At 41.6% G+C, this 26,432-nt stretch overlaps 1 protein-coding gene across 2 annotated transcripts in view; it reads right to left on the minus strand.

Moving 5' to 3' along the window:
* Positions 1-17,172, minus strand: part of LOC143280493 (protein phosphatase 1 regulatory subunit 42-like) — a 22,357-nt gene extending 5,185 nt beyond the window's left edge. The window contains exons 1-8 of one of the 2 annotated variants that reach the window (XM_076585153.1): positions 17,044-17,172; positions 15,166-15,524; positions 13,477-13,646; positions 12,478-12,616; positions 10,977-11,211; positions 8,769-8,903; positions 6,720-6,812; positions 5,316-5,412 (exon numbers count right to left, since the gene is read on the minus strand). In XM_076585153.1, the coding sequence (XP_076441268.1) occupies positions 5,316-5,412; positions 6,720-6,812; positions 8,769-8,903; positions 10,977-11,211; positions 12,478-12,616; positions 13,477-13,646; positions 15,166-15,300 (1,004 nt within the window). In that variant the 5' untranslated portion in view covers positions 15,301-15,524; positions 17,044-17,172. Of the gene's footprint in view, positions 1-5,315; positions 5,413-6,719; positions 6,813-8,768; positions 8,904-10,976; positions 11,212-12,477; positions 12,617-13,476; positions 13,647-15,165; positions 15,525-16,959 lie in introns of both variants that reach the window. The other variant, XM_076585152.1, reaches the window with a different exon arrangement.
* Positions 17,173-26,432: the final 9,260 nt, after the last annotated feature.

Here is a 26,432-nt window from a genome sequence, read left to right on the forward strand (position 1 = left end):
TACCCAAGACAGGTTTAAAGTTTAAACTGGTTGGGGGGCAGGGGGGTGGGGGGTGGGGGTGGGGGGTCTGGGGGGATGAATGGAGGACCAAGAAAAAAAAAGAAGAAGAAAGATTTGAAAAATCTGGTCTAATTTCAATGGCATTATAGTAGTAACTAAGTAAGAGTTATGTTGATGGCAGGATTTGCTGGCATGACATTCAAACACATTGACAAATAACAAACGAGAATAAAGTCAGTCTATCATTCTAGTCAGGTCACTTAAATAATCACTGCTAGTTTGTTAATGACTAACTGGTTAAAAAAAAAAAAAAAAAAAAAAAAAAAAAAAAAAAAAAGCTACAAAATCTGTATGACAAGAGTCCATGAAAATCAAAACTACCATGAGAAGACAATGCCAATGTCAGTGAAATTCACTAACTGTAATTTCTGATTATCAGTTACTTGGTACTGATAAAAAATGTATTTTAAAAAAATGGAAAGAAAGAGAGAGAAACAAATTTATGAAAATGAAAATAAAGAAAGACCTCTGTTTCAATCCTAGGATAATTTCCTGCAAACAAAGGGAAATAATTAAAAGACATCTACACTTTATAATATATTATAAAAGAAAATGTTGCATCCCAGCAGCGATCGACTGAAATACAAATGTGTATTATTCTAAATATGACATCTGTGTGAGGGGGTAATTGTATGAGTGTTTATATAAACAGTTTTTAGAGAGAGAGAAAGAGAGAGAGAGAGAGAGGGAGAGAGAGATTGGGGGGGAGAGAAAGAGAGAGAGAGAGAGAGGAGAGAGAGGGAGAGAGGGGAGAGAGAGATGGGGGGAGAGAAAGAGAGAGAGAGAAAGAGAGAGAGAGACAGAGAGAGGGAGAGAGAGATGGGGGGGAGAGAAAGAGAGAGAGAGAGAGAGAGAGAGAGAGAGAGAGAGAGAGAGAGAGGGGGGGGGGGGGGGGGGGGGGGGGCAGTGAAAAGAAACCGTCAAGAGGAAAAGATTCTAAATAAAATATTCAAAATCCCAACAGTGCTAAAAACTCTATTCTTCATTCTCGAATCATGTTCAGAACAACAACATGAAACCTCCCCCTGCTCCCCCTCCCCCGCCCCTACCCCCCCCCCCAAAAAAAAAGATACAGGAAGAAAAGTGAGTGATAAAGAGAGTGGGAGGTGGGTAGGGGAGGTGGGGAGGGGATGTGTGGGTAAATGGGTGTAGGCTGACCAGGCACACACTTTGTTGAAAAAACAACAACAAAAAACAACAACAACAACAACAAAAACACCACCAACCAAACAAATAAACAAACAAACAAAAAAAATCAAAAATCAATTTACACTTCATACGTCTGTGTATGTTGACAAACCCACACACCATGTCATGTTGAATTTTTTTTTTTTTTTTCAAATTGATGTACAGTGCAATGTTACAGTGATGTGAGTTAATGATATTTTCATTGCATAACATGCTCCCGTGCAATGGAGAAAGCTCATAAAAAAAATTTGTTGTCACATGTTAGAGTATGTGGAGATGTGATTATGTACTTGACATACTATATTAAAAATGTTAAATGTTCTGAGAAAATAAACATGTTCAAATCCTTTTCAATTTTTTTTTTCAAGAGCCCAAACCACAGGAACATTTTTTTAGAAGCAAGCATGTCTGATCAGCTCATAAAATCCAATAAGTTGAAAGGAAAACCTTTATAACACACTACACATTAAGCTCTTACACATTGCAACCCATTTTCCAGGTCAGAAATAACCTTTGTCAACATTAAGTCGAGGCGTAAGGACGCTCAGAAATCGATTATTGTCAATGGCAGGCAATCTGCGACAAAGAAAAATTAAATGTCTACAAAGAGACATCCCTTTGAATGGTGTTTTTGCTTCATGAGTTATTTTCCAGCTGAAAGAAGAAACAGTAATCCCGGTAGTTACTTAATTCCTTCTTTTTTATATTTCAAATAATATCTTAAAATTTGAAAAAAAACACCCCCAGACTCTCACATGTAAAACTTTTTTTCAGCAAGAAAAGAAAATACCCTCCATCCCTTTCAAAATAGACTTCAAAATATTGAAAATTAGAAGAAAAAACAACAAAAAAAAAACACAAGAGTGGAGAACTGAAAAAGGGAGATGAGAAATGCACTCAAAATGAAACCCCCCACAATTCAAGCCAAAAACAAAAAAGATACACTGGTGAAGGAAAAGGGTACCAGATACAAAACCATTACTTGCCTAGAACACCTAGGTATATTTATCCTGTGACAACAAAATTAAAAAAAAAAAGAAAGAAAAACAGGTGAGTAATAATATACCAAAATGTGTATGCATTACAAAGGAATCTCAACACTCATTTTGAAACTGGAACAATACATTGCCGAGATGCACTGTAACCTGTCCATTTTTGATAATGAATGGGAATGTTATAAACCAGAAACTGGCATCAAAGACATCTAATGGATTAAAAGAAAATCACATCAGGAAGAAAAAAAAAAAGAAGAAAAGGGCCAGTAAGTAACAACATACAGTAACAGGTAGCACTTCACGGTTTAACTTGCATTTGTTCATTACAATATCATACTGTAAACTATGCAAGCAACAATTAAGATTTGTGTTTCTTTAACTCAATGTATGTATATGCACACCTGCACTGTGAATAAAAGAATGTGTAGTCACAAATACAAGCACATGCCTGCACGAGTGTGCCTGAGTTCTGATGTTAAACTGTGTAAGGGACTATACCTGAATAAAACAATCAAATACACTTTTGCTGTCTCACCATTACAAAAGAAAAGAAAAAAAAGGCACATACAACAGAAAAAGAAAAGAACTACCTATTGTGTTAAAAAAATTCACATGTGATTGATTCTGCAACCGCTGGTGAACCACTGTCAAAACCAAACCTGGGGTGAAGTGAAAAAAGTAAAACATGTACAATTCCTGTAACACTTTACCTGTTTTTACTGTGTACCAGAAAAGAGGAAATTTCTGAAGAATATAAAATTATGAAAATAAGTTTTTCCATTCAACTACATGCAAGTTAATTTGTACACATGTATGTGTGTGAGTACATGAGTGTGTCAGTATGTGCTTGATTGCCTGCCTGCATGCGTGTGTGTGTGTGTGTGTGTGTGTGTGTGTGTGTGTGTGAGTTCAGGGTGAAGACACAGAGAGAACAAACACATAGACAGGGGAGAGAGAGAGAGAGAGAGAGAGAGAGACAGAGACAGAGACAGAGACAGAAAGACAGAGAGGAGAGAGAGGGGGGAAGAGGGGCGAATAAGATGGTAAGCTGTTTTCTATCATGCTTCATTCTGTAGATGTCATTCTCACCTTCAAAGAGATTTGCTGAAACCTTTATCAATGTTTGCCAAAACAGGACAAAAAAAAACACCCCAAAAAAAGCCGATAAAAAACCCTGGTGGGACAAATATGTATCCTCCCCATCAGCCACATCTTCAACCTAGCAAAAGACAAGGTTACCAAAAAAAATGCTGCATGCTTTTTTTTCTTTTCTTTTTTTCCTTCTACCCAGTGCGGTCACCTTATGCATGGACCCTCATAGCAGATTAGGAGAGAGAGAATCCAAGCCATGGAAGATACTAAACATCAGATATGCTGACTATATTGTCTCCTTTTTCTATATTATAATTATTATTTATTTATTTATTTATTCATTTATGTAAGCTTATCTATTATTTATTCCCCCCTTTTTTTTTCTTTTTTTTCTTCTCAAGGCCTGACTAAGCGCGTTGGGTTACGCTGCTGGTCAGGCATCTGCTTGGCAGATGTGGTGTAGCGTATATGGTTTTGTCCGAACGCAGTGACGCCTCCTTGAGCTACTGAAACTGAAACTGACCACATCACAAAATGATGGAGTGCACCAAGCCATAAAGCAGCAAACTGCACCAGATGTTGATCAGCTGGCATCAGAAAACTACGCCGGTATGGCTGAGTAACAAATTTAAGATCCGATGGCTTTGTTATAACAATCCCACAAGGTATACTGTTGAGGAAAGGAGACTTCTTCTTCTTCTTCTTCTGCGTTCGTGGGCTGCAACTCCCATGTTCACTCGTATGCACACGAGTGGGCTTTTACGTGTATGACCGTTTTTACCCCGCCATGTAGGCAGCCATACTCTGTTTTCGGGGGGGTGCATGCTGGGTATGTTCTTGTTTCCATAACCCACCGAACGCTGACATGGATTACGGGATCTTTAACGTGCGTATTTGATCTTCTGCTTGCATATACACACGAAGGAGGTTCAGGCACTAGCAGGTCTGCACATATGTTGACCTGGGAAATCGTAAAAATCTCCACCCTTCACCCACCAGGCGCCGACACCAGTGATTCGAACCCTGGGACCCTCAGACTGACAGTCCAACGCTTTAACAACTTGGCTATTGCGCCCGTCGAGGAAAGGAGACAAAAGAGGAGACAGAAAACAAAAACAAACAACACTGCAGAATGGGAAGGAAAATCATCTGCTGAGACACAGGCTTTGACACATAACCAACACACCTGGAGGAATCTGGTGAACAGTTCCTCAGCGTGGCACCCCCTAAACGACTCTTCAGAGTCAAGGGAGATGACGAAGAGGAGGAAAAAGAATAGTCATCTCCCTTGCCTCACTTCCACAATATCTTTATTCTGCATGAAAGTCTGTACTGTCATCAGTGAGTATAAAATATAATTTGTTGTAGGACAAAACAGTAATAACTCACCTGGCACTTGCACTAACATCAAAGTGACTGGACATTAAAGAAGGCAAATACTGAAATAGGGGCATTACAGTAAATCAGGCAAGGAGTGAGAGAGAGAGAGAGAGAGAGAGAGAGAGAGAGAGAGAGAGAGAGAGAGAGAGAGAGAGAGAGAGAGAGAGAGAGAGAGAGAGAGAGAGATCTTTTTCACCTCATATCGTTTCCTGTTCATGTTTGCTGTTTAATGATAAAGTGACAGAAACAACATAAAATGTAGAAGCAAATATGCATATTATTATGCTAAGTAATAAGCTTACCCATGTATTTGCGTGCAATAAAAAATGTAGTTTGATCCTGACATTAATTAGATAACAAAAACAACAACAAAAACTGAAAAAAAAAACCCCAACAAAACATACCCATGCATTTGCATCACAATGTTTCCAATGTGAAAGTGCTTCATGTCAAGGGAACTTCAGCAGCTCATGCAGCCAACAAAAAAAAGAAAAAAAAGAAAGAAAAAAAAAAAGAAAAAAAGAAAGATAGAAAGAAAAAAAAAAAGAGCAGACTGCAACAATAACTTGAAGTGATAATTATCATTTCTTGACTACTTACTTTGCTCGAAGGATGCCGCTTCTAGGCTTGGCTGACCCTCTGAATCCCGCGCTATTCTTGCGAGATAAAAGTTCCTCAAACTCCTTGCGTGGTAAACCTGCACAGCAGACACACACACACACCCACGCACATGGGCACACACACACACACACACACATAAATATCCTTCCTTCCAGAATGACAGTAACTATGCACACATGACAAACTGTGAAAATCAAACAAGAAACTGAATCACTGTATTATTAAACCTTACAGATCTGTGCTTTGAACAGATGCAAGGTATTTCTGTCAACTCTCGGACATGTGCACACAACAACCAAAAACATGAAATACATATTTCTGTAAAAACTGTGAATACAAGTGATTGCAAATCACAAACTTTCTTCACCATCAGAGGCCATTGTTATGTTTGTGTGTTCTGACAACTGACAGTTTTGCCAACAGACTGAACAAACACTGCTGACATTTCAGCTGTTGTAACTGACGACAGTAGCGAAATGCCATAAAACTGAGCCAGTGAAGGAAAGAAGGTACAATGTCTATAGGTCCTTACTTGAAGTATTCCTTAGTTGATGTGAGTTATATGTTTTTTTTTAATTTTTAATTTTATTTTTTGCACAATCATTTGTAATGTTGCATTCCCATCAAATAAATGATTTTTGACAGTTTCAGTTTCCCAAGGAGGTGTCACTGAATAAATGCTACAACACATCTGCTGGGCAGATGCCTGACAGCAGCCTAACCCAACACGCTAGTCAGGCCTTAAGTGCAGGCCTGCATATTTGTGTACATATCAGAGTGGATTTCTTCCACAGAATTTTGCCAGAGGACTTCTTCTTCTTCTTCTGCGTTCACTCGTATGCACACGAGTGGGCTTTTACGTGTATGACCATTTTTACCCCGCCATGTAGGCAGCCATACTCCGTTTTCAGGGGTGTGCATGCTGGGTATGTTCTTGTTTCCATAACCCACCGAACGCTGACATGGATTACAGGATCTTTAACGTGCGTATTTGATCTTCTGCTTGCATATGCACACGAAGGGGGTTCAGGCACTAGCAGGTCTGCACATATGTTGACCTGGGAAATCGTAAAAATCTGCACCCTTTACCCACCAGGTGCCGTCACCGTGATTCGAACCCAGGACCCTCAGATTGACAGTCCTAACGCTTTAACCACTCGGCCATTGCGCATATCTGCCAGAGGACAACATTCACATTGTCTTGGGTTCTTTTTCGATGCTCCAAAAACATGCTGCACACAGGACCTTGATTTACAGTCTGATGTGAATGACTAGACACTAAGTCTGATTTTCCAGTCAACCTTGAGAAACGTTGAAGCATAGCATGTGCTTATAAACAATCATAGATGAAGCCATCAACAAAGGACAAGGGTCTGTGCTCACCTGGCATCAGGTGTCCGGGGATGCCGAAGGGAACTCGCGACTGGGCACTGAGAGGAGGCAGCTCTTGGGCAAAACGATCACCTTGAGCGTTCACTGAAACAGGGTTTCACTGGGTTTTTTTAACCCATTCAACCCCGAGGAGTTTACAAGCACGGCAGGTTCCTCTGCCATTAATGATGTGGAAAAACAAGCAAGCAAGCAAACAAACAAAGAAAAAAGCTGAAATCGACCAGTATTTCCTCCAAACTGATGCATGGGGACAATGGGGCTGGACATACTCTAGGAGTTAGTTCCCTTTGCTTGCAATGTGTGCAGATGTAGGAACATGTACACCATTTTAATGAAACAAATTTTGCTTGGGCTTAGGTCCTGAATGAGTTAAGCAGGTGAGTTGAAACTTGGTGTGTGTGTGTGTGTGTGTGTGTGTGTGTGTGTGTGTGTGTGTGTGTGTGCGTGTGTGTGTGCTTGTTTGTGTGTGTGTGTATGTGTGTGTTAGTGTGTGCTAACACTCGGCTTATATCACAGATTGACATAAGTTTACATTTGGGCCAACAGCAAAGTGAGAGCTGAATTATCAATGGTTTCTCCAGTCAATGGGAAACCATTTACAGCTTAGTCTTTTGTGAAGGACTATGACTCTCAAACTAGGAGGCAAAATTGCACTGGCTCTTAGTGCTGCAGCTTTGAGGGCTAGTTGGCCTTTGGGAACCATCCCAACGCCGACTGTCCTAAAACCCTCTTGGATGAGAGAGTGGGGATGTACTTGGGCAAGACACTCTCCACTGTAATCAAATTCTAGCCCAAATAGTCGGAACAGCAGTTGCATCCTCTGCTGTTCTGATGGTCATAGTTGGACATGACTATCATATATAAATAGTGTGTGTGTGTGTTAGCATTCTGGTGTGTGTGTGTGTGTTAGCGTGTTAGTGTGTGTGTGTGTGTGCGCGCGCGCGTGCATGAAAAGTGTACATTAGTGTGTGAGTGCATTATGCATGTGTGCTCAACCAACAATGTGTGTATGTGTCAGCTTCTTTATGCAAATGAGCATACATATGTGTGTACAAGCTTGAGTTTGTACGAGACTGCGTTCAAGGTTATGCGCAGGCATGCACACGGGCATGCAAAACTTATACTGCATTAGTTTCAATAACAAGCATCATACAAAAACGTACACAACACACACAGCATATGCAATCTTCATGTAACACACACATCAATCAGCTTTCACACCACACACAAGACGGGAAAACAGTGAACCATACTTCCGAAACAAAAACAAACAAACAAAGAAACGCTGAAATGAAATTGACCAGCATTTCCTCCAAACTGACTCATGGGGACAATGGGGCTGGAAATACTCTAGGAGTTAGTTCCCTTCGCTTGCAATTTGTGCATGTGTAGGAACATGTACACAATCTTAATGAAACAAATTTTGCTTGGGCTCAGGTCTGAATGAGTTAAGTAGGTGAGTTAAAGCTCTGTGTGTGTGTGTGTGTGTGTGTGTGTGTGCTTGTTTGTGTGTGCATGTGTTAGTGTGTGTGTGTGTGTTAGCATTCTGGTGTGGTCATGTGTGTGTGTGTGTGTGTGTGGGGGGGGGGATGTTAGCGTGTCAGTGTTAGTGTTAGTGTTAGTGTGTGTGTGCGTGCATGCACGCGTGCATGAAAAGTGTACATTAGTGTGTGAGTGCATTATGCATGTGTGCTCAACCAACAATGTGTGTATGTGTCAGCTTCTTTATGCAAATGAGCATACATATGTGTGTACAAGCTTGAGTTTGTTCGAGACTGCGTTCAAGGTTATGCGCAGGCATGCACACGGGCATGCAGAACTTATACTGCATTAGTTTCAATAACAAGCATCATACAAAAACGTACACAACACACACAGCATATTCAATCTTCATGTAACACACACACATCAATCAGCTTTCACACCACACACAACACGGGGAAAACAGTGAACCATACTTCCGAAACAAACTGATTTGTTCTCAAATAGTAACCATCGTTATTCTTGCTGTTCTTCTTCTCATTATCATTTCACACATACCTCCTGCTCCTTCCGTTATGAAGGATGCTTGTTTGACAGACTCGGCTCTCTTCTTCTTGTTCGTGTCGAGAGTTGCATGCCAGTTTCGCAAAAACTGTCTCGTTGTGTCTTTGATCTCTTTCCCATCCAGCATGCCTTTGCACCGGAAAAATACACAACAACAGGCTGTTGTAATAATAATAATAATAATAATAATGATACTTATATAGCACACTATCCAGAAATCTGCTCTGGGTGCTTTATAATAATAATAATAATAATTGATACTTATATAGCACACTATCCAGAAATCTGCTCTAGGTGCTTTACAAAAACACTTTGTTAACATAAAACATTACATCTATGTTACATACACACACCAAAATGTGACTACACACACACACACACACACACACACACGCACACACTGCATACAAACATTTTAACATACATGTGTATCTAACAGCTACCCTAACACATACGCACACATAGGCAGGCACAAACTTACATAAACACGCGCACACACAAAAATACACATTCATATACATGCATGTAGTTATGTACACATACATATGTATACACACATAGTCAAGCACAGCTAACGCAAAGGAAGTGGACCTGCCACAATTGTACATAAATGCTGGTACATATCGAAGGATATATGTATGTACTGATGGATGTAAATGAATGAGTATATTATATGTATGTATCAAATGTTTCAGTTTCAGCTCAAGGGGGTGTCAAAGCACGCGGACTGATTCATATACACTATATATCTGTTATATATATATAAAAAAAAAGAAAAGAAAGAAAAAAGGAGCACTACTGGTCAGGCTTTTGAGTGCGAGTGAGTGAGAGAGAGAGAGAGAGAGAGAGAGAGAGAGAGAGAGAGAGAGAGAGAGAGAGAGAGAGGGAGAGACAGACAGAGTGAGCGTGTGTGTGTATGAACTGATGTGTTTGTACTGGTAAATGTATGTACGGATAAATAAACCACCGAGTAAGTTAATCAAATACGTACATTGTTATATAATCATACACACACGCACACACACACACATACAAATACACACACACACATTATTCTCCTAACATCTCTAACCCACAAATTCATCTAATCCTCCTTGTCTTCCCCCCACTCTCAGAACTCCACTTTCCCTCCACCCCCTCTGAACCCCTGCCCCCCAAACCCCCCCCCCTTCCTATCCCCCCCACCCCGCATCCCACCCACAAACCCCACACCCTCAACCGTCACTGAACAAGCCCCCATCCTAAGATTCTAAAAAAACAATACTCACAGTTTCAGTTTCTCAAGGAGGCATCACTGCGTTCAGACAAATCCATATACACTACACCACATCTGCTAGGCTGATGCTTGACCAGCAGCATAACCCAACACACTTAGTCAGGCCCTGAGTGCATGCACATACATTTTGTGTACCTATCAGAGTGGATTTCTTCTACAGAATTTTGCCAGAGGATAACACTTTTGTTAATATGAGTTCTTTTTCAATGCGCCAGGTGTGTGCTGCACACGGGACCTCGGTTTATCATCCCATTCAAATGACCACACACAGTTTGGTTTTGCAGTCAAACTTGGGAGGGTGAGAGTGGAAATCCAACCCAGACACTCACGAAGACTGTATTGGCAGTTAAGCGTCTTCACCATTCTGCCACCTTCGTAATACTCATATCATTATCACATGAACGCTCCCTACCTGCATTCCATCCATCCACACACACACACACACACACACATATATATATATATATATATATATATATATATAGGCACACAATTACTCCACACATGCAAGCATATCATTGCTGCTCCAGTAAGAAATAAACAAGGTAAAAGATTGACTTGCTCAACGTTCTTCATTCTAACAAGTAAAACTACATACTTAGTAACATGCAGATGCGAGATAAATAAATGTATATTTAATGATGATGATGATGATATGAGTACTTATAAAGCGCCTATTCTTGGTTGGAGACCAAGCTCTAAGCGCTCTACAAACAAGTCATTTGCACAACAGGCTGCCTACTGGGTAGAGCTGACTGATGGCTGCCACGTGGGCATTAGTCATTCGTTTCCTGTGTCATTCAATCAGGTTTCAGTTACACACACAAACACACACACACACACACACAGACACACACTCATACAGACATATAACAATTAAAAAAAAAATGTTAGTGAGAGAAACACACACACAAAGGAAATCTGACCTAACTGCCGACACACGACGATGATCCGGTCCTTGTACTTGGCCTGCTGACACAGGGGGTTCCCCGTCAGCTCCAGGCGCCAGAGGCGGGGCCAGGACATCAGCTGTCTGGACAGCTCCTGTATGTCACCCAGCTGGTTGTCGGCGGCAAACAGCTGCGTCAGGTTCCTTAGCATTTCAAGGTCGTTCAGAGAGTCCAGGCTATTGCTGGATATGTTCAGGACCTCCAGGTGGTTCTGAAAAAAACCCAAAACAACCCACAACAATCATTTTAGTTTTCAAACTGAGCTGTGATTATCTATCTCTTGGGTAAGCATATTCAGATATACCTGAAGTTTTATTTCCCCACCACACACACAAAAATCAATATTGTAAAAACTTTAAATTTCAATTTTTGTTTCAATGTGTGTCATCTTGGAGAGGTTTCAATCAAATCTATAATTGCATATAAAACACAGATACATTAATATAGACACATTCAATGATTCATACACAGACACACACACAGACATACAAACATGTTTAATATGTATAGACAATGATGTACACACACACACATATGAAATGCAGCAAACACACAGACACACACAAACACACACATTTATCAGTTCATTCACACAAAAACATACATATAACATCACACAAACTGAGAGACTCAAGTCATCTGGAAAGTTCGACAAAGCAAAAATCTCTCTTGAGGGAATGTTTGCTCAGTCTGGCTCTGTGACCAAGCAATCCTTGTTATCAGTTGGAGGCTTAGTAAGTGGCGTCCTGCATATGCTGATTCTCAGAACAGGCACTACTGAACACCACCAAAGTGCCTCAGCAGCCATGCAGGATCTCCTTTTAACTCACTCAGTACGGCCAGTCCTCTCTTCTCCTCTACACAGACCCCTCGGATGTCCAGTGGGTGTCTGAATGACCCAACCTTTAGCTTCCATCGTCAGAATTGTGGTATTCTTTGTCAACAATCACGTCTTCAGTATGAAAGCCTTCCGCTTGCAATATTTTGATGATGGTAATTGGGGTGAAACGCTGGTAACGTCGTTTCTTTCGCCGTTCGTATGGAGAGAGTTAAGGCATGGCATGGCCTCCTGGCAACTTGATATCATAGTTCCCTGTGGGCGACCAGTGCTAAGAGTGCAGCAGACAAATGCAGGTGTGGCTGTGTATATGTGGACAATACACAAGACAAGGCAAAATTCTTTATTTTCGAGAATAATAGATAAGTACTGCCCATGCTTTTTTTACATCCAGTCCCTGCCCTGAATAGGGTCTACACTACGCAATATTACATAAAGTCATAAACATGGTAATAATAAGATACATACAAAGAAAGAAAGAAAAATGCGCACACAAAACACAAACACACACGTTCGGAATGAGCAGCATGCCACTGAAATGGCGCAGATTATGAGGCAGCAAAAAACAAACAAACAACAACAAAAAAAACAAAGAAAAGTAAATGCAACAAAAATATAAAGCTCTGTCAGATTTCTCACGGAAAGGGCCTGCAGAGAGCGAGGGTCGAACAGAAGCTGTTCTCCTGGTGGCAACTGCTGGTTCTCTATGTGAAGCTCCTGCAGCTGAGCCAGGTTTTCCAGTCCCTCGATGACAGTGATGTGGTTCCCTCCCAGATACCTGTGTACAACATGTATCATGATATTAATGTCAAAATTCCCTCCCAGATACCTGTGTACAACATGTATCATGATATTAATGTCAAATTCCCTCCCAGATACCTGTGTACAACATGTATCATGATAATAATGTCAAAATTCCCTCCCAGATACCTGTGTACAACATGTATCATGATAATAATGTCAAATGAATAATAATAATAATAACAATGTTGAGATATAGTAGTTGAAGGGCACAAACGCATGAAACAGTACACATACCACACAACAAAAAAACATGTGACATCACTGGAAGGCACATGAAAAAACAAAAACAACAACACCACAACAATAATACCGACTGCAAACATGAATTATCACATATACCTATCTCTCTGAGTCTCTCTATATCTACCTATCTATCTATTGATGCACACACACACACACACACACACACACACACACGTGCGCACACATGTGCACACACACACACATACACACCAAGACAATAGTACAAATGGCAAATGTGAATCAACACATCAGAAAAGCATAAAATATGCCTTACACACACACACACACACACACACACACACACACATGTACATCAAAGTGCTTCAAATTCCTTTCACATCTGCATTGCATTATATATAATTTTTTGGTGGAGTACATGATCTTACTGAATATCAGTGATCAATTTTTTTTCCAGTCGAAAAACTGATATATATATATACTGTCTCTGGTCCTATCAGTTCAATTCTTAAGGTGCACAGGTGCACACATGAGGCAAAAGCATACATGCATTGTGCAGACATGTGTGCACACAGATATCTATGAACACACACACACACACACACACACACACAGACAAACACATCCACTCACAGCTTGGAGAGCTTGGTGAGGGCTGAAAGGTTGCTGATTTTTGTGATGCGGTTGTTCTGAAGGTACAGGTGAGTCAGATTACAGTTGAAGTTTAAGCAGGGGATCTCCGTCAGCTCATTGTCGTAGAGATACAGCACCATGAGATTGCGGCACAACATCAAATCCTCTCCCTGCGCAGTTTCAGTTTTTAAAGTTTCAGATTCGTTTTCTCAAGGCGCTGGCAAATCCATGCATGCTACACAACATCGGCTAGGCAGATGCCTGACACACAGCTTGTCTGGCCTTGAGTGCATGCATACATACACATGTGTGTACCTAACAGAGCTTATTTTTTCTAAAGAATTTTGCCAGAGGGCATCACTTGTTGCCATGGGTTCATTTTTCAGTGTTTGAAGTGCATGCTGCACATGTGACCTCGGTTTATCATCTGACCTGAATAACTAGATGCTCAGTCTGATTTTCCAGTCAAATGTGGGAGAAAGGGCAAGGCCATAATTCCAACGCAAACTCTCACGGATACTGAACTGGCAGATAAGCTTCTTGGCCATTCTGCCAAATTCTGTTGTTGTTTTCCACAAATCAGGATGTGTTCATGTGATTATTCAATATTTCCATTTAATTTCTTTGAGACTGCAAATGTAGGGTTGGACCAAAGTACAACAATAGTTCAGTTTCAGTTTCTAGATGGTGTTAAATCATGTGGGCTGATCCATATATGCTACACATAACTGCTCAAAGAAAAAAAAAAGGAAGAAAAAGAGCAAATAATTGACCTTCATATAAACCCAATGTTTGAATAAAACATTACCAGTGAAACAAAACAAATAAACAAAATATCTAAATACATTAAAATATAATGAAATGAAAGATACACACAAGGCAAATTACTGAAAACAAAATGTAGAAAAAAAAGAATGCAAATTACTGGAAACAAAAAGTAGAGAAAACAATGTTACCCTTACAACGTAAAAGTAAAATGTAAATGAGATTCAGAACAAGCTGGCCTCCACAGGTTCTCAAATAAAATATTCATACTCATGAACTGAGTGCAGCACAAAACAGTTTTTGATCTCTCTCTCACTCTTTCACATACAAGAACACACTCATTCAATGCATACACATGCCACACAGCATGTACCTCTGCATAATATGGTCAGCATTAATGGACCCAATGCTTTCATATATCACACGAAAAGAAATTCAGAGGACAGTGTGCCTTTTCATACCTTTGTTCTGTCACCTGGAACAAACTTTTTTTTCTTTTTTTTTAAACCAAATATGTCAAGTGTAAACACACCTGTACAAATCTGCCTTTCATATGTATCCAGATTTTGGCATTGTACGTGTGTGTGTGTGTGTGTGTGTGTGTGTGTGTGTGTATGTGTGTGTGTGCATGCGTGTGCGAACATGCTCTTTCTCATCAACAGATTCCATTTGTTTTGCTTGTATGTCGTGATTATACTGAACTGTGTTGTTAATTTTTGCAGCCAATTTTTCCCCATATTGATGCTAATCATTAGTGCTCTGAGGCCCTGTGCTTTGGAGGCAGAGCGCATTATAAATATCCATTCTTCTCCTTCTTCTTATCATTTATTATCATTAGTATTAGAAGTATTGTAGTATCATTGTCATAATAGCACGAACAGCAACTGCATAAAGAGGTGAACACGTGTACGTCCAAAGACTTACCACTTCACTGATGTGCTTGCTTTCCAGGTAAAGGTGTGTCAGCCGTTTGACAAACTGCTGGGGGGACTCCTCCTTCTTCTTCTTCATGTAGCCTGAACTGGACCTGGCTATCAGGTCCACTGTCAGTCGAACCATTGTGTTGTGTGTTGAAAACAGGCAATCCCAAAGTTTGCCCTTTTACTTTTTCTCTTTTGTCAAGTCATAAAAAGTCCAATAGCAGATGTCTTTGTTGTTGTTGTTGTTTTTTGTTTACGTGTTTTCAGTTCAGCTTTGCAGTGTATTCTGGAGTGGCACAGTGACCCTTTGTGTTGTATGGTCCATTTTTGTTTTGTTTTTTGGGGGGTCTTCACATTTTGTTCCTGTGGAGGGAAAAAAAAGTTGATTATCTCAGCAATTTATCTTCCTCTATCAGTTTTGTTTTAATAATTAAAGTAGAAGATAACATAAATGCTACTTTTATGATATTCACATTTCAGCAAGATGTTAATATGAATAAATTACATAAAAAATTAAAGTGAAGATCATTTGAAAACTCAAGCACAAGCAGTGAAGCCATTTGCACACGTTCAGTCATCCTTTGCCATAAACATTTTACATGAGTCATGTATGTTTATGCTCAGCATTTATAGCATAATACTGCAACAGTATCTGCAAAGAATATTGCTCTTCATCCCTTTCTTCCATGTCACAGTTTCCTTCTCTTTGCCAACATTCTGGGAAAATCTACAAAACATTATTCTGTCACTGTTTCATTTCACAAGAATATGAAAGGTGACAGCATGCTCTCCTGATACTCTGAGACAGTCTTAAGATATTACAGATTTTTACATCTTTGACATGATACCAACTTTCCAGTCATCAGTTCTAGAAAACTACACTATAAAATTACAACCCCCCCCCCCCCACCCCACACCCACCAACTTCCAACTTCTTTGACAAACGGAAGACATCATGTAATGAACAAATTGCATTTTACAATAGCACAAAACAGATTTTTTAGTAAAGCCTTGCTTATAGAGACAAAAAACTTACAATGCGGAAACAATTAAGTGACTGTCTAATGTTGGCAGATTTATGAGATACAGATCTGTTCTGGTCAAATCACTGAGTAGTTATTGATGTCTTATACTTTTGATTTGGCAACAGAAAGTCCAAGATTATCAAAATAATCTGATTATGACTGCTTTGATGAAAACATACAAGGACTGCTGGAAAATCCATAATGTTCATGAGCAATTACTGGTCATTTGGTTTATGACTGATGTATGTCATGGGTTTACAATCCTGATTATGGAAAAAGACAAGGGGGAATCCAATGCTTAACGGTACAGAAAATTTAAACATGCGGATACGCATTTATAAATTTTGTAATGGCTATAAGTAAACAAAACATCAAAACAAAAATTACAACCAGGTAAACCTTTAATCTATTTCCCTTCAATTTAAGCTACAGTACAGATAAAATAAAAATCAGTTTAAAACAACAGTACCTTCAAGAATCCCTGTAAATAGTAAAAACACGGATAGTGCTAACCATCAATTACCACAATTACACCGGTTATGAAAGAAAACATTGGGAAAAGATATCCAGCCGGCTGAAGTATTAATAACAACCAACCGCTAAAACAGGATATAAGAAATAAAAGTTGCATTCATGATACAACATTTTTCACATAAAAAAACAATCGCTTGTGACTGCCTATTCAAGTGGTCGTCTGTAGTGCCGTCTTAAATTGGCACATCGTAGGATACCATGCAATGTATTTGTGTGTGTGTGTGTGTGTGTGTACGAACCCAAGCAATGATTTCCAATCGATATGGAAACTGGTACCGATAGCCTTTGCAAAAGAAAATGACACATTCACTTCGTTAACTCACTTCTGTAGTTCTGAATTATTCAGCAAATGCATTACTACTTCCAACACGCAAATGTAACCAAATTGTAAACAATACTCGTCACATTGAAAGTGTCTCTCCGGCACACACTTCCATTTTCCGCCATGTGCGACCATTTCCTTACGGAAATTAGTCCGCACACGATTGAATCCCTTGCGTGTATTATGTTTGTTCGGTGATTTCAACAAAACAACAAAATGTAATACCAAAATGGCATAAAAACATCGAAATAACGTTTGACTGTGTTAACACGGCAAAGTTTACGATCAAGAGAGGCGCAGTAATCTATTTAACGATGTTAGTAAACAAACAGGTGGGTTGCTATGTCGGTAACTAAGGACGGAAAAAAAGATGAAATACATTACATTGTAAACCCCACTATTTACACCAGACCAAGACAGCAATTTGAAGACTTTTTCTCACTTGGTATTATGACTAACACTAACCACGAAAGCCCGAAACTCAATGGATCAGTTTGTGGCTTTTGCTTGCCACTGAGTACCCATCCGACGAAACTTAAAGGGGAATAATATTCATGTTTTGCTGGTGTCAGAAATTAGTTGTTTCCCTTGCATTACAAACTACTCGAAATCTGTTCTAAAACTTCTGACATGCGCGGGTGCGCGCGTGTGAGCGGGTGAGTAAGTAAGTGAGTGAGTGAGTGAGTGAGTGAGTGTGTGTGTGTGTGTGTGTGTGTGTGTGTGTGTGTGTGTGTGTGTGTGTGTGTGTGTGTGTGTGTGTGTGTGTGTGTGTGTGTGTGTGTGTGTGTGTGTGTGTGTAGAGAGAGAGAGAGAGAGAGAGAGACAGCCTGGACGGACAGACACTGAAGTGTGTGTGTGTGTGTGTGTGTGTGTGTGTGTGTGTGTGTGTGTGTGTATGTGGACTCGGAGAGACAGACAGACAGACAGAGACTGAAACAGAGAGATACCCTAGATGGCTTATTCGCTTCATCTAGTGCCATGGAATGTGAACAATACAAAACCGTTAAGAAGAAGAAGAAGAAGAAGAACATAGAAGATACAACAATACAAATTCCAGGCAGAATCAATTTAAACGGACTATGATTTCAGAACTGACTATATTCCCATATGTGTCTGTGGGCCGGGAAATTCTCCACTGAGCGTGGCATGAAGATCCACAGGACCAAAAAGGGTTGTATGAAGAATCTGACGAATGCTCCGCAGCGCACTGCACCAGCAGATAAGACGTCGGAAAACCAAGGCCAGGATTCAAATCACAGTGCCAAGGACATCCTCACCGTGATATTTCAGACGAATCATTTGTACAAGATCTTGAAGCCAAACGCCAGAAACTATGACTTGCCACCTGCTAGTGCAAAAACGGAATGGGAAGAGTTGGACCAGAAAATAGTTAGAAAACTTGATGCGCTGATAGGAAAGAGCACCTTGGAACACAAGTTAGCCACCTACAGAGAAATCGTGTACGCAGCCTGTCGGGAAACCTATGGAATGAAAGAACCGAAGACAAGAACACCTCCTAAAAAATCCAGGCGACAACGAGAAATGGGCAACATCTGAAAAGCAAAAAGAATGCTCAAGAAAACGATGAAGACAGCTTCAGAATTTGAGAAGCAGGGCCTACAGAAACTTTGGAAAGACATGAAAGCAAAGCACAGTGCCCTCAGTAAAGCAGAATCAGCAAGGAGGAAAAGGAACAAAAAGAAGAAGACACAAGACTGCTTCTTTCGAGACCCCTTTCACTGGCAGCTCGACAGGAAAGTGTTCGAGCAGCCCAAATCAGGGACACTCACAGTGGACAAAGAAACACTTGAACAGCACCTCAGGAAAACGTATTCTGATCCGCAAAGCAAGAAACCACTGGATCTCAAGGGTTTGGTTCATCCCAGGAAACCAGAGAAGAAGTTCAGTGATAAACCACCAACCCTTGAGGAAGTACAGAAAGTGGTCAAGAAAGCCAGGGCCAAATCATCACCAGGGCCAAACAGAATACCGTATCTTCTGTACAAGAAATATCCTAAAGTCCTTGAGTGGCTCCACAGATAGATAAGATCAGCATGGAGGAATCTGAAGATCAGCGACCAGTGGATGATAGCTGATGGTGTGTGCATCCCGAAAGAGCAGAATTCAAGTACCATCAGTCAGTTCAGACCAATACCGCTCCTGAATGTCGAAGAAAAATCTTCTCTGTCATAGCTGCAAGACTGACAAAATACCTCACAGAAAATGAGTACCTGGATGTGTCAGTCCAGAAAGGTGGCATCCCAGGAGTTCCAGGCTGCATGTCACAATGATTTGGGATGTAATCCAAAGAGCAAAGGCAGAGAAAAAGAACCTTGACGTGGTATGGCTGGATCTGGCAAATGCGTACGGGTCAGTTCCTTATGAGATGATCCAACTGGCTCTCGAGATGCACCATATACCAAAGAACATCAGGGAAATGCTGAAGAAGTACTTCCATGGCTTCTCAATGTGGTTCACCACTAAGGAATACACGACAGATTGGATCAATCTGGAAGTGGGCATAGCCATGGGCTGTGCATTTTCTCCAACCCTGTTCGTGCTGGCGATGGAAGTGATCTTGAAGGCCTCAATGAAGGGAACGGATCGAGCCGACCTCGGTAACGGATACCAGATACATCCTTTGAAAGCCTTCATGGATGACACAACAGTCCTTTCAACAAAAGAGGATGACACCAGTGAAATATTGAAGCGGCTGAACGAGCTAGTTGCCTCAGCCAGGATGAACTTCAAACCAAAGAAATCACGGAGCCTCTCACTGCGTAAAGGAAAGGTAGCTGAAACGGTCATATTCACTGTAGCCAACCAAGCCATTCCAACGGTGTCAGATGAACCAGTCAAGAGCCTTGGAAGATGGTATGATGAGTCCCTGAAAGACACAAAAAGAGGAAAGGAAACCAAGCAGACAGCAGAAGGCCTGCATATCATAGACCAGTGTGGCCTTCCTGGCAAATAGAAAGTGTGGTGCCTACAGTCCATGCTGATACCAAAGCTCCTGTGGCCTCTCCTGATATATGATATCAGCTGTAGCACAGTCAAGTCGATTGAGGCAAAGATCAACAGGTACACACGCAAATTGCTTGGTGTCCCACCTGGTCTCACTGACGTAGCACTCCACTGTCGCCAAGCAAAGCTGAGGCTACCTCTGAAGTCCCTTGTCGTAGAATACAAGGTAGGGAAGGCAAGACTTCTCAGCATGCTCAAAGACTCAGGTGACAGTATGGTGAGATCCAACCAACCCAAGCTGAAGAATGGCAGAAAATGGAAAGTCAGGGAGGCAGTCAGTGCAGCGAAAGAAAGCCTTAAGACGAAGGAAATAATAGTACACACCCAAACCAACAGACAAGGCCTGGGATCGACAAAGACGGAATTGTGGTCCAAGGCAAGGGGGAAAGCAAAAAGAGACATGATCATACAGGAGATCAAGAAGGAAGAGGTTGATAAAAGAGTTCAGAAGGCAGTCCAGCAAGGCCAGCAGGGGCAGTGGGAAAATGTACTCCAAAGGAGCCTCAGCTGGAGCGACATGTGGAACATGGCCCCTCTGAGGATCAGCTTCATCCTAAGATCTGTGTACGACCTCCTTCCCTCGAATACAAACTTGTGAAATGGGGGAAAGCAGGTGACCCTGCGTGCCCACTCTGCCATGGACAAACAGTGGAGCATGTCCTCAGCTCATGCAAAGCGGCGTTGAGCCAAGGACGGTACACATGGAGGCACAACCAAGTGCTAAAAGAAATTACACACGTGGTGAGCACTGTTCAAGGAGCATCAACCCCACCAGAAATTCCAGTAGAGTTCCGCTCGGCAGAAGGCAATAAAGTCTGGCCAGGAACGGTATCCAAAGTTTCCAGAGCATGGAAACGTGGGCTGCTTGATGGTGCCGAAGATTGGGAATGCACAGCTGACCTACCAGAGGGGAAGAAACACCCGGAAATCATCAGCAAGAGCGGCATGAGACCTGACATAGTACTCCACCCCAAGGCAACGAAACAAGCGATTCTGATTGAGTTCACTGTGCCATACGAAAGCAGAATGGAGGAAGCCCACATCTACAAGACCGAGAAGTATGCTAGTCTAACCAGCAGCCTGAGAGAATCTGGCTTCCAAGCCAAAGTCCTCGCCATAGACATTGGTGCAAGAGGGTTTGTGGGCGCATCTGCCTTCAGCCTCATGAAACAGCTGTCGATTTCTGGCAGAGAGAGGACATGGGCTCTCAAGACGATGACAGAAGCAGCAGAAAACAGTTCCAGCTGGATCTGGTCGAGGAGGAATGAAAGTAAACTTCATAAGGATTAAATTTCCCCACTCAAACTTGGAGTACAATGGCTCAGTGGTTTTTAAATCAAATTAGTTGTATTTGGCAATATGACATGTAATCGTCTTTGTAATAGTTTTAATGCATGAAAGTCCCGCCCCCCACTCCCCCCCCACTACCCGCCACCCCCCCCCACCCCCCCCACACACACACCTTAAATTCTCAAATTCTCTGCGGAGATCTGCTGGCTTTTATGTGATGATAATCAGTTCTATAGACTCCTTCTTATTCTACAACTTCTCTTCTCGCCCTGCTCACCACCTTTCTTCCACAGATATCTACAGAGAACACTGAACACTAACACTGAAACTTTTAAATCAGTGTCACTAGCTGACGGGCGCAATAGCCGAGTGGTTAAAGCGTTGGACTGTCAATCTGAGGGTCCCAGGTTGACGGCGCCTGGTGGGTAAAGGGTGGAGATTTTTCCGATCTCCCAGGTCAACATATGTGCAGACCTGCTAGTGCCTGAACCCCCTTCGTGTGTATATGCAAGCAGAAGATCAAATACGCACGTTAAAAATCCTGTAATCCATGTCAGCGTTCGGTGGGTTATGGAAACAAGAACATATCCAGCATGCACACCCCCGAAAACGGAGTATGGCTGCCTACATGGCGGGGTAAAAACGTTCATACACGTAAAAGCCCACTCGTGTGCATACGAGTGAACGCAGAAGAAGAAGTGTCACTAGCTGAATAGCCTTTGTGACATGGGGGTACACTGTGACAATTACACCCTTATTGTCAAATAAAAGGATACCTACATAAAACACCTGTAGAAAATAAAGTTGTATTAATAGCTTTTGTGACATGGGGGTACACAGTTTTACACCCTTATTGTCGAATAAAAGTATACCTACATAAAACACCTGTAGAAAATAAAGTTGTATTAATAGCTTTTGTGACATGGGGGTACACAGTTTTACACCCTTATTGTCGAATAAAAGTATACCTACATAAAACACATGCAAAAAATAAAGTTGTATTCTAGACATTATTTTGCACATTTACACATCGATCTCAAATCACAGCCTCACAAAATAGGTCTTGTCATGGACCTTATAATTCTTCAGGTGGTTTCTGTTAATTTGAGCAAGCAACCACCAGGCACAGTAGGACAGTAAACGAGAGTTAACGTGTCGATACTACGAGTCTAATATTTCTTATACTGGAATTACACGTGTTCTCATTACTTTTCACTGGCTTCAGCAATATATTTTACCATTGATTTGATTAATTCTTCATTTTGAACAGTCAGCACATCAACTAGTCTGATATCTACACAGAGAGAGAGAGAGAGAGAGAGAGAGAGAGACAGAGACAGAGACAGAGACAGAGAGGCAGAGAGATGGGGGGGGGGATAGAGAGACACAGACAGACAGACAGACAGACAGAGACACAGAGAGAGGGGGGTGGGGGAGGGGGGTAACACACAAACGCAAACACAGAAACGGCGTATACACATCGACAAACAGGGACAGATCGAGAGACACTACACTACACTACACTACACTTCACACACACACACACACACACACGCACACACACACACACGCACACACACACACACACACACACACACACAACCCCTTCGTTGTACACTTTGGCAATCTAACCTTTAATTGCTTCTTACTGACACTGAAACTCGACCATCATTACCAACAACACATACTATCACCACGACGACCACGACGACGACGACCACCACCACCACCACCACCACTGACAGCGTTGTGACTGAAGACACCAATAATGGGTCACGGGGGTGCAAGACAGTGCATCAATCGACTGGGAAAAAAACTGATTCAGTGCTGTTCCGTTTGTAACTCCATCGCTGAGAGGGATGGAACTGGTTCCAGCTACAGTCAGACACAGTGCAGAGATTGGATTTTGTTGCACTGGAAATATTTACGGAGCCTGAGCAGCCATTACCGGTATACATCTTGTTGAGACCTGCATAATCATTTTCAGTGACTTTCCGATTGTGAATGTATTTTTTTGCACTGCATTACACACTGTACGTAATTGAAAAATCAATTTGCTGGCTGCAAAAAATGGCAGGGTAAGAACGGGTCACAGACGTAAAAAAAAAAAAAAAAAAAAAAAAATCCCATTAAACACTAAACATAATTGAAATTCTGTTTGCTGGCAGCTACAAACAATCGTATAATCCCACCGGTAGAGGCGAGTGAATATAACTATGTGACTCAGTCCACTACCGAAGACGACGATGACTGTAAAGAAGTCCCGCATCATTACCGTTTGTACCAGTTTGGTAGTCTCTTTACTTCAACATTCTCTCCCTCCCTCTTTATCTACCACTACATCATTACCGTTTGTACCAGTTTGGTAGTCTCTTTACTTCAACACTCTCTCCCTCCCTCTTTACTACCACTACATCATTACCGTTTGTACCAGTTTGGTAGCCTCTTTACTTCAACACTTTCTCCTCTCCTCTTTACTACCACTACATCATTACCGTTTGTACCAGTTTGGTAGCCTCTTAACTTCAACACTTTCTCCCTCTCTCTTTACTACCACTACATCATTACCGTTTGTACCGGTTTGGTAGTCTCTTAACTTCAACACTTTCTCTCTCCCTCTTTACTACCTCTACCATCATTACCGTTTGTACCAGTTTGGTAGTCTCTTTACTTCAACACTCTCTCCCTTCCTCTTTACTACCACTACATTATTACTGTTTGTACCAGTTTGGTGGTCTCTTTACTTCAACACTCTCTCCCTCCCTCCTTATCTACCACTACATCATTACCGTTTGTACCAGTTTGGTAGCCTCTTTACTTCAACACTTCTCTCCTCCCTCTTTACTACCACTACATCATTACCGTTTGTACCAGTTTGGTAGTCTCTTTACTTCAACATTCTCTCCCTCCCTCTTTACTACCACTACATCATTACCGTTTGTACCAGTTTGGTAGTCTCTTTACTTCAACACTTCTCTCCCTCCCTCCTTATCTACCACTACATTATTACTGTTTGTACCAGTTTGGTGGTCTCTTTACTTCAACACTCTCTCCCTCTTTACTACCACTACACCATTACCGTTCGTACCAGTTTGGTGGTCTCTTTACTTCAACACTCTCTCCCTCCCTCTTTACTACCACCACATCATTACCGTTTGTACCAGTTTTATAGTCTCTTACTTCAACACTCTCTCCCTCCCTCTTTACTACCACCACATCATTACCGTTTGTACCAGTTTTATAGTCTCTTTACTTCAACACTTTCTCCCTCCCTCTTTACTACAAATACATCATTACCGTTTGTACCAGTTTGGTAGTCTCTTTACTTCAACATTCTCTCCCTCCCTCTTTACTACCACTACATCATTACCGTTTGTACCAGTTTGGTAGCCTCTTTACTTCAACACTCTCTCCCTCCCTCTTTACTACCACTACATCATTACCGTTTGTACCAGTTTGCTAGTCTCTTTACTTCAACACTTTCTCCCTCCCTCTTTACTACAACTACATCATTACTGTTTGTATCGGTTTGGTATTCTCTTTACTTCGATATTCTCTATCTCCCTCATTACTACCACTACATCCTTACCGTTTGTACCAGATTGGTAGTCTCTTTACTTCAACACTCTCTCCCTCTTTACTACCACTACATCATTACCGTTTGGTAGTCTCTTTACTTCAACATTCTCTCCCTCCCTCCCACACCCTCTTTACTCCCACTACATCCGCCCCCCCTCCTTTTTTCTTCTTCCCTCTCCCACCCCTTTTCTTCTTCCTTCTTCTTCTTCACCCCTTTTTCTACTTTTTTTTTTCTAAAGGCGGCCAAACAGTGAAGGGATGGTACCAAGAAACGGAAGCTGGAGGGATTTGAAGCACTCAGACGACAGCGGCCTGCTGATAAGGCCACAGTCGTTGGACGGATGACCTGACAATCCCCTCGGGATCCTGCCGAACGGTGTGGCAAGCTGATGGTGAAAGATCCATCAGGCGACTTCAACTGCCGGTAATGCGCTCTGAAGACGGTGGGATTAGGTCTGGGAAGCAAAGGGTATAGTCCCTGAAGATTCACTGTACTGGCTCGGGGGGTGGTGGTGGCTTGAGGCAAACTACTGCTGTTGTTGTTAACCAGACGACCTCATCAGCTGCTGCTGCTGCTGCTGCTGCTGCTCCGGCTGCGTGGAAAGACTTTATAGGACAAGATGATGGAGTGTTAACAGACTAACTAAACAAACTTGCTTTAAGGTTGCTTGGCTTTTTTTTTTTTCCCTGCTTTGGGTTGTGCAGAGCAAAGAATCCTAATCACTCCAAAGTTATAATCAGCACGTTGTGTTCGAAGATGAATGCAATATATTGCACTTATAGTTACGACACTTTCTTCTTCTTTCTTTCTTTATGTGTGTTCATGAGTTTGCAAAACTACCAGGTTTACCAGTTTTTACGAGCAATTTTTCTTTCCGTGTATTAACCGTTTTTACCCCAACTGCAGGCACATTCTAGTCGCCTGCGACGAAACGTGTCTGAGCTACAAAATGTGCCGACAATGCACGTGTGAGCATGACATTTTGTCTCCCTGCTGATGTGTTCTTTTACGTACAGCAGGTTTGTTCATATATTCTTTTGCGCACAATGAATCACCGAGGATTTTCTCAGGGCTGCTCAGACAATTAACGTTCGCCACACCAAAGACAGCAGTCGCCGCACAGACTTCCATCTATCTCACCCAGTCACCCAGTGTTGAGCGGTGGCCCAGTGGTAATGCGCTTGACTAGGGAGCGAGTGTCCACGGGTTCGATCCCCATGATATACGGACTGGGATTTTTTTAAAATCCCCATCCCCATCCCCCCACCTTCCACTGGATCTTGAGTGATGGTCGGGGTGCTAGTCTTTAGGATGAGAAGATAAACTGAGGTCCCCGCGTTGCAGTATGCACTTAGCGCATTTAAAAGAACACATGACAACAAACAATGTTGTTTCTGGCAAAACTCTGTCAAAAAACACAAAGTTCATTTTTGATAGTGAAACAAAATATAGTTGCAGACATGAAAAAGAACAAAGAACGGTGGCGCAGAACTGTG

This window comes from Babylonia areolata, chromosome 3 (assembly GCF_041734735.1).
Source record: "Babylonia areolata isolate BAREFJ2019XMU chromosome 3, ASM4173473v1, whole genome shotgun sequence".
NCBI classification, from domain to species: Eukaryota; Metazoa; Mollusca; class Gastropoda; order Neogastropoda; family Buccinidae; genus Babylonia; species Babylonia areolata.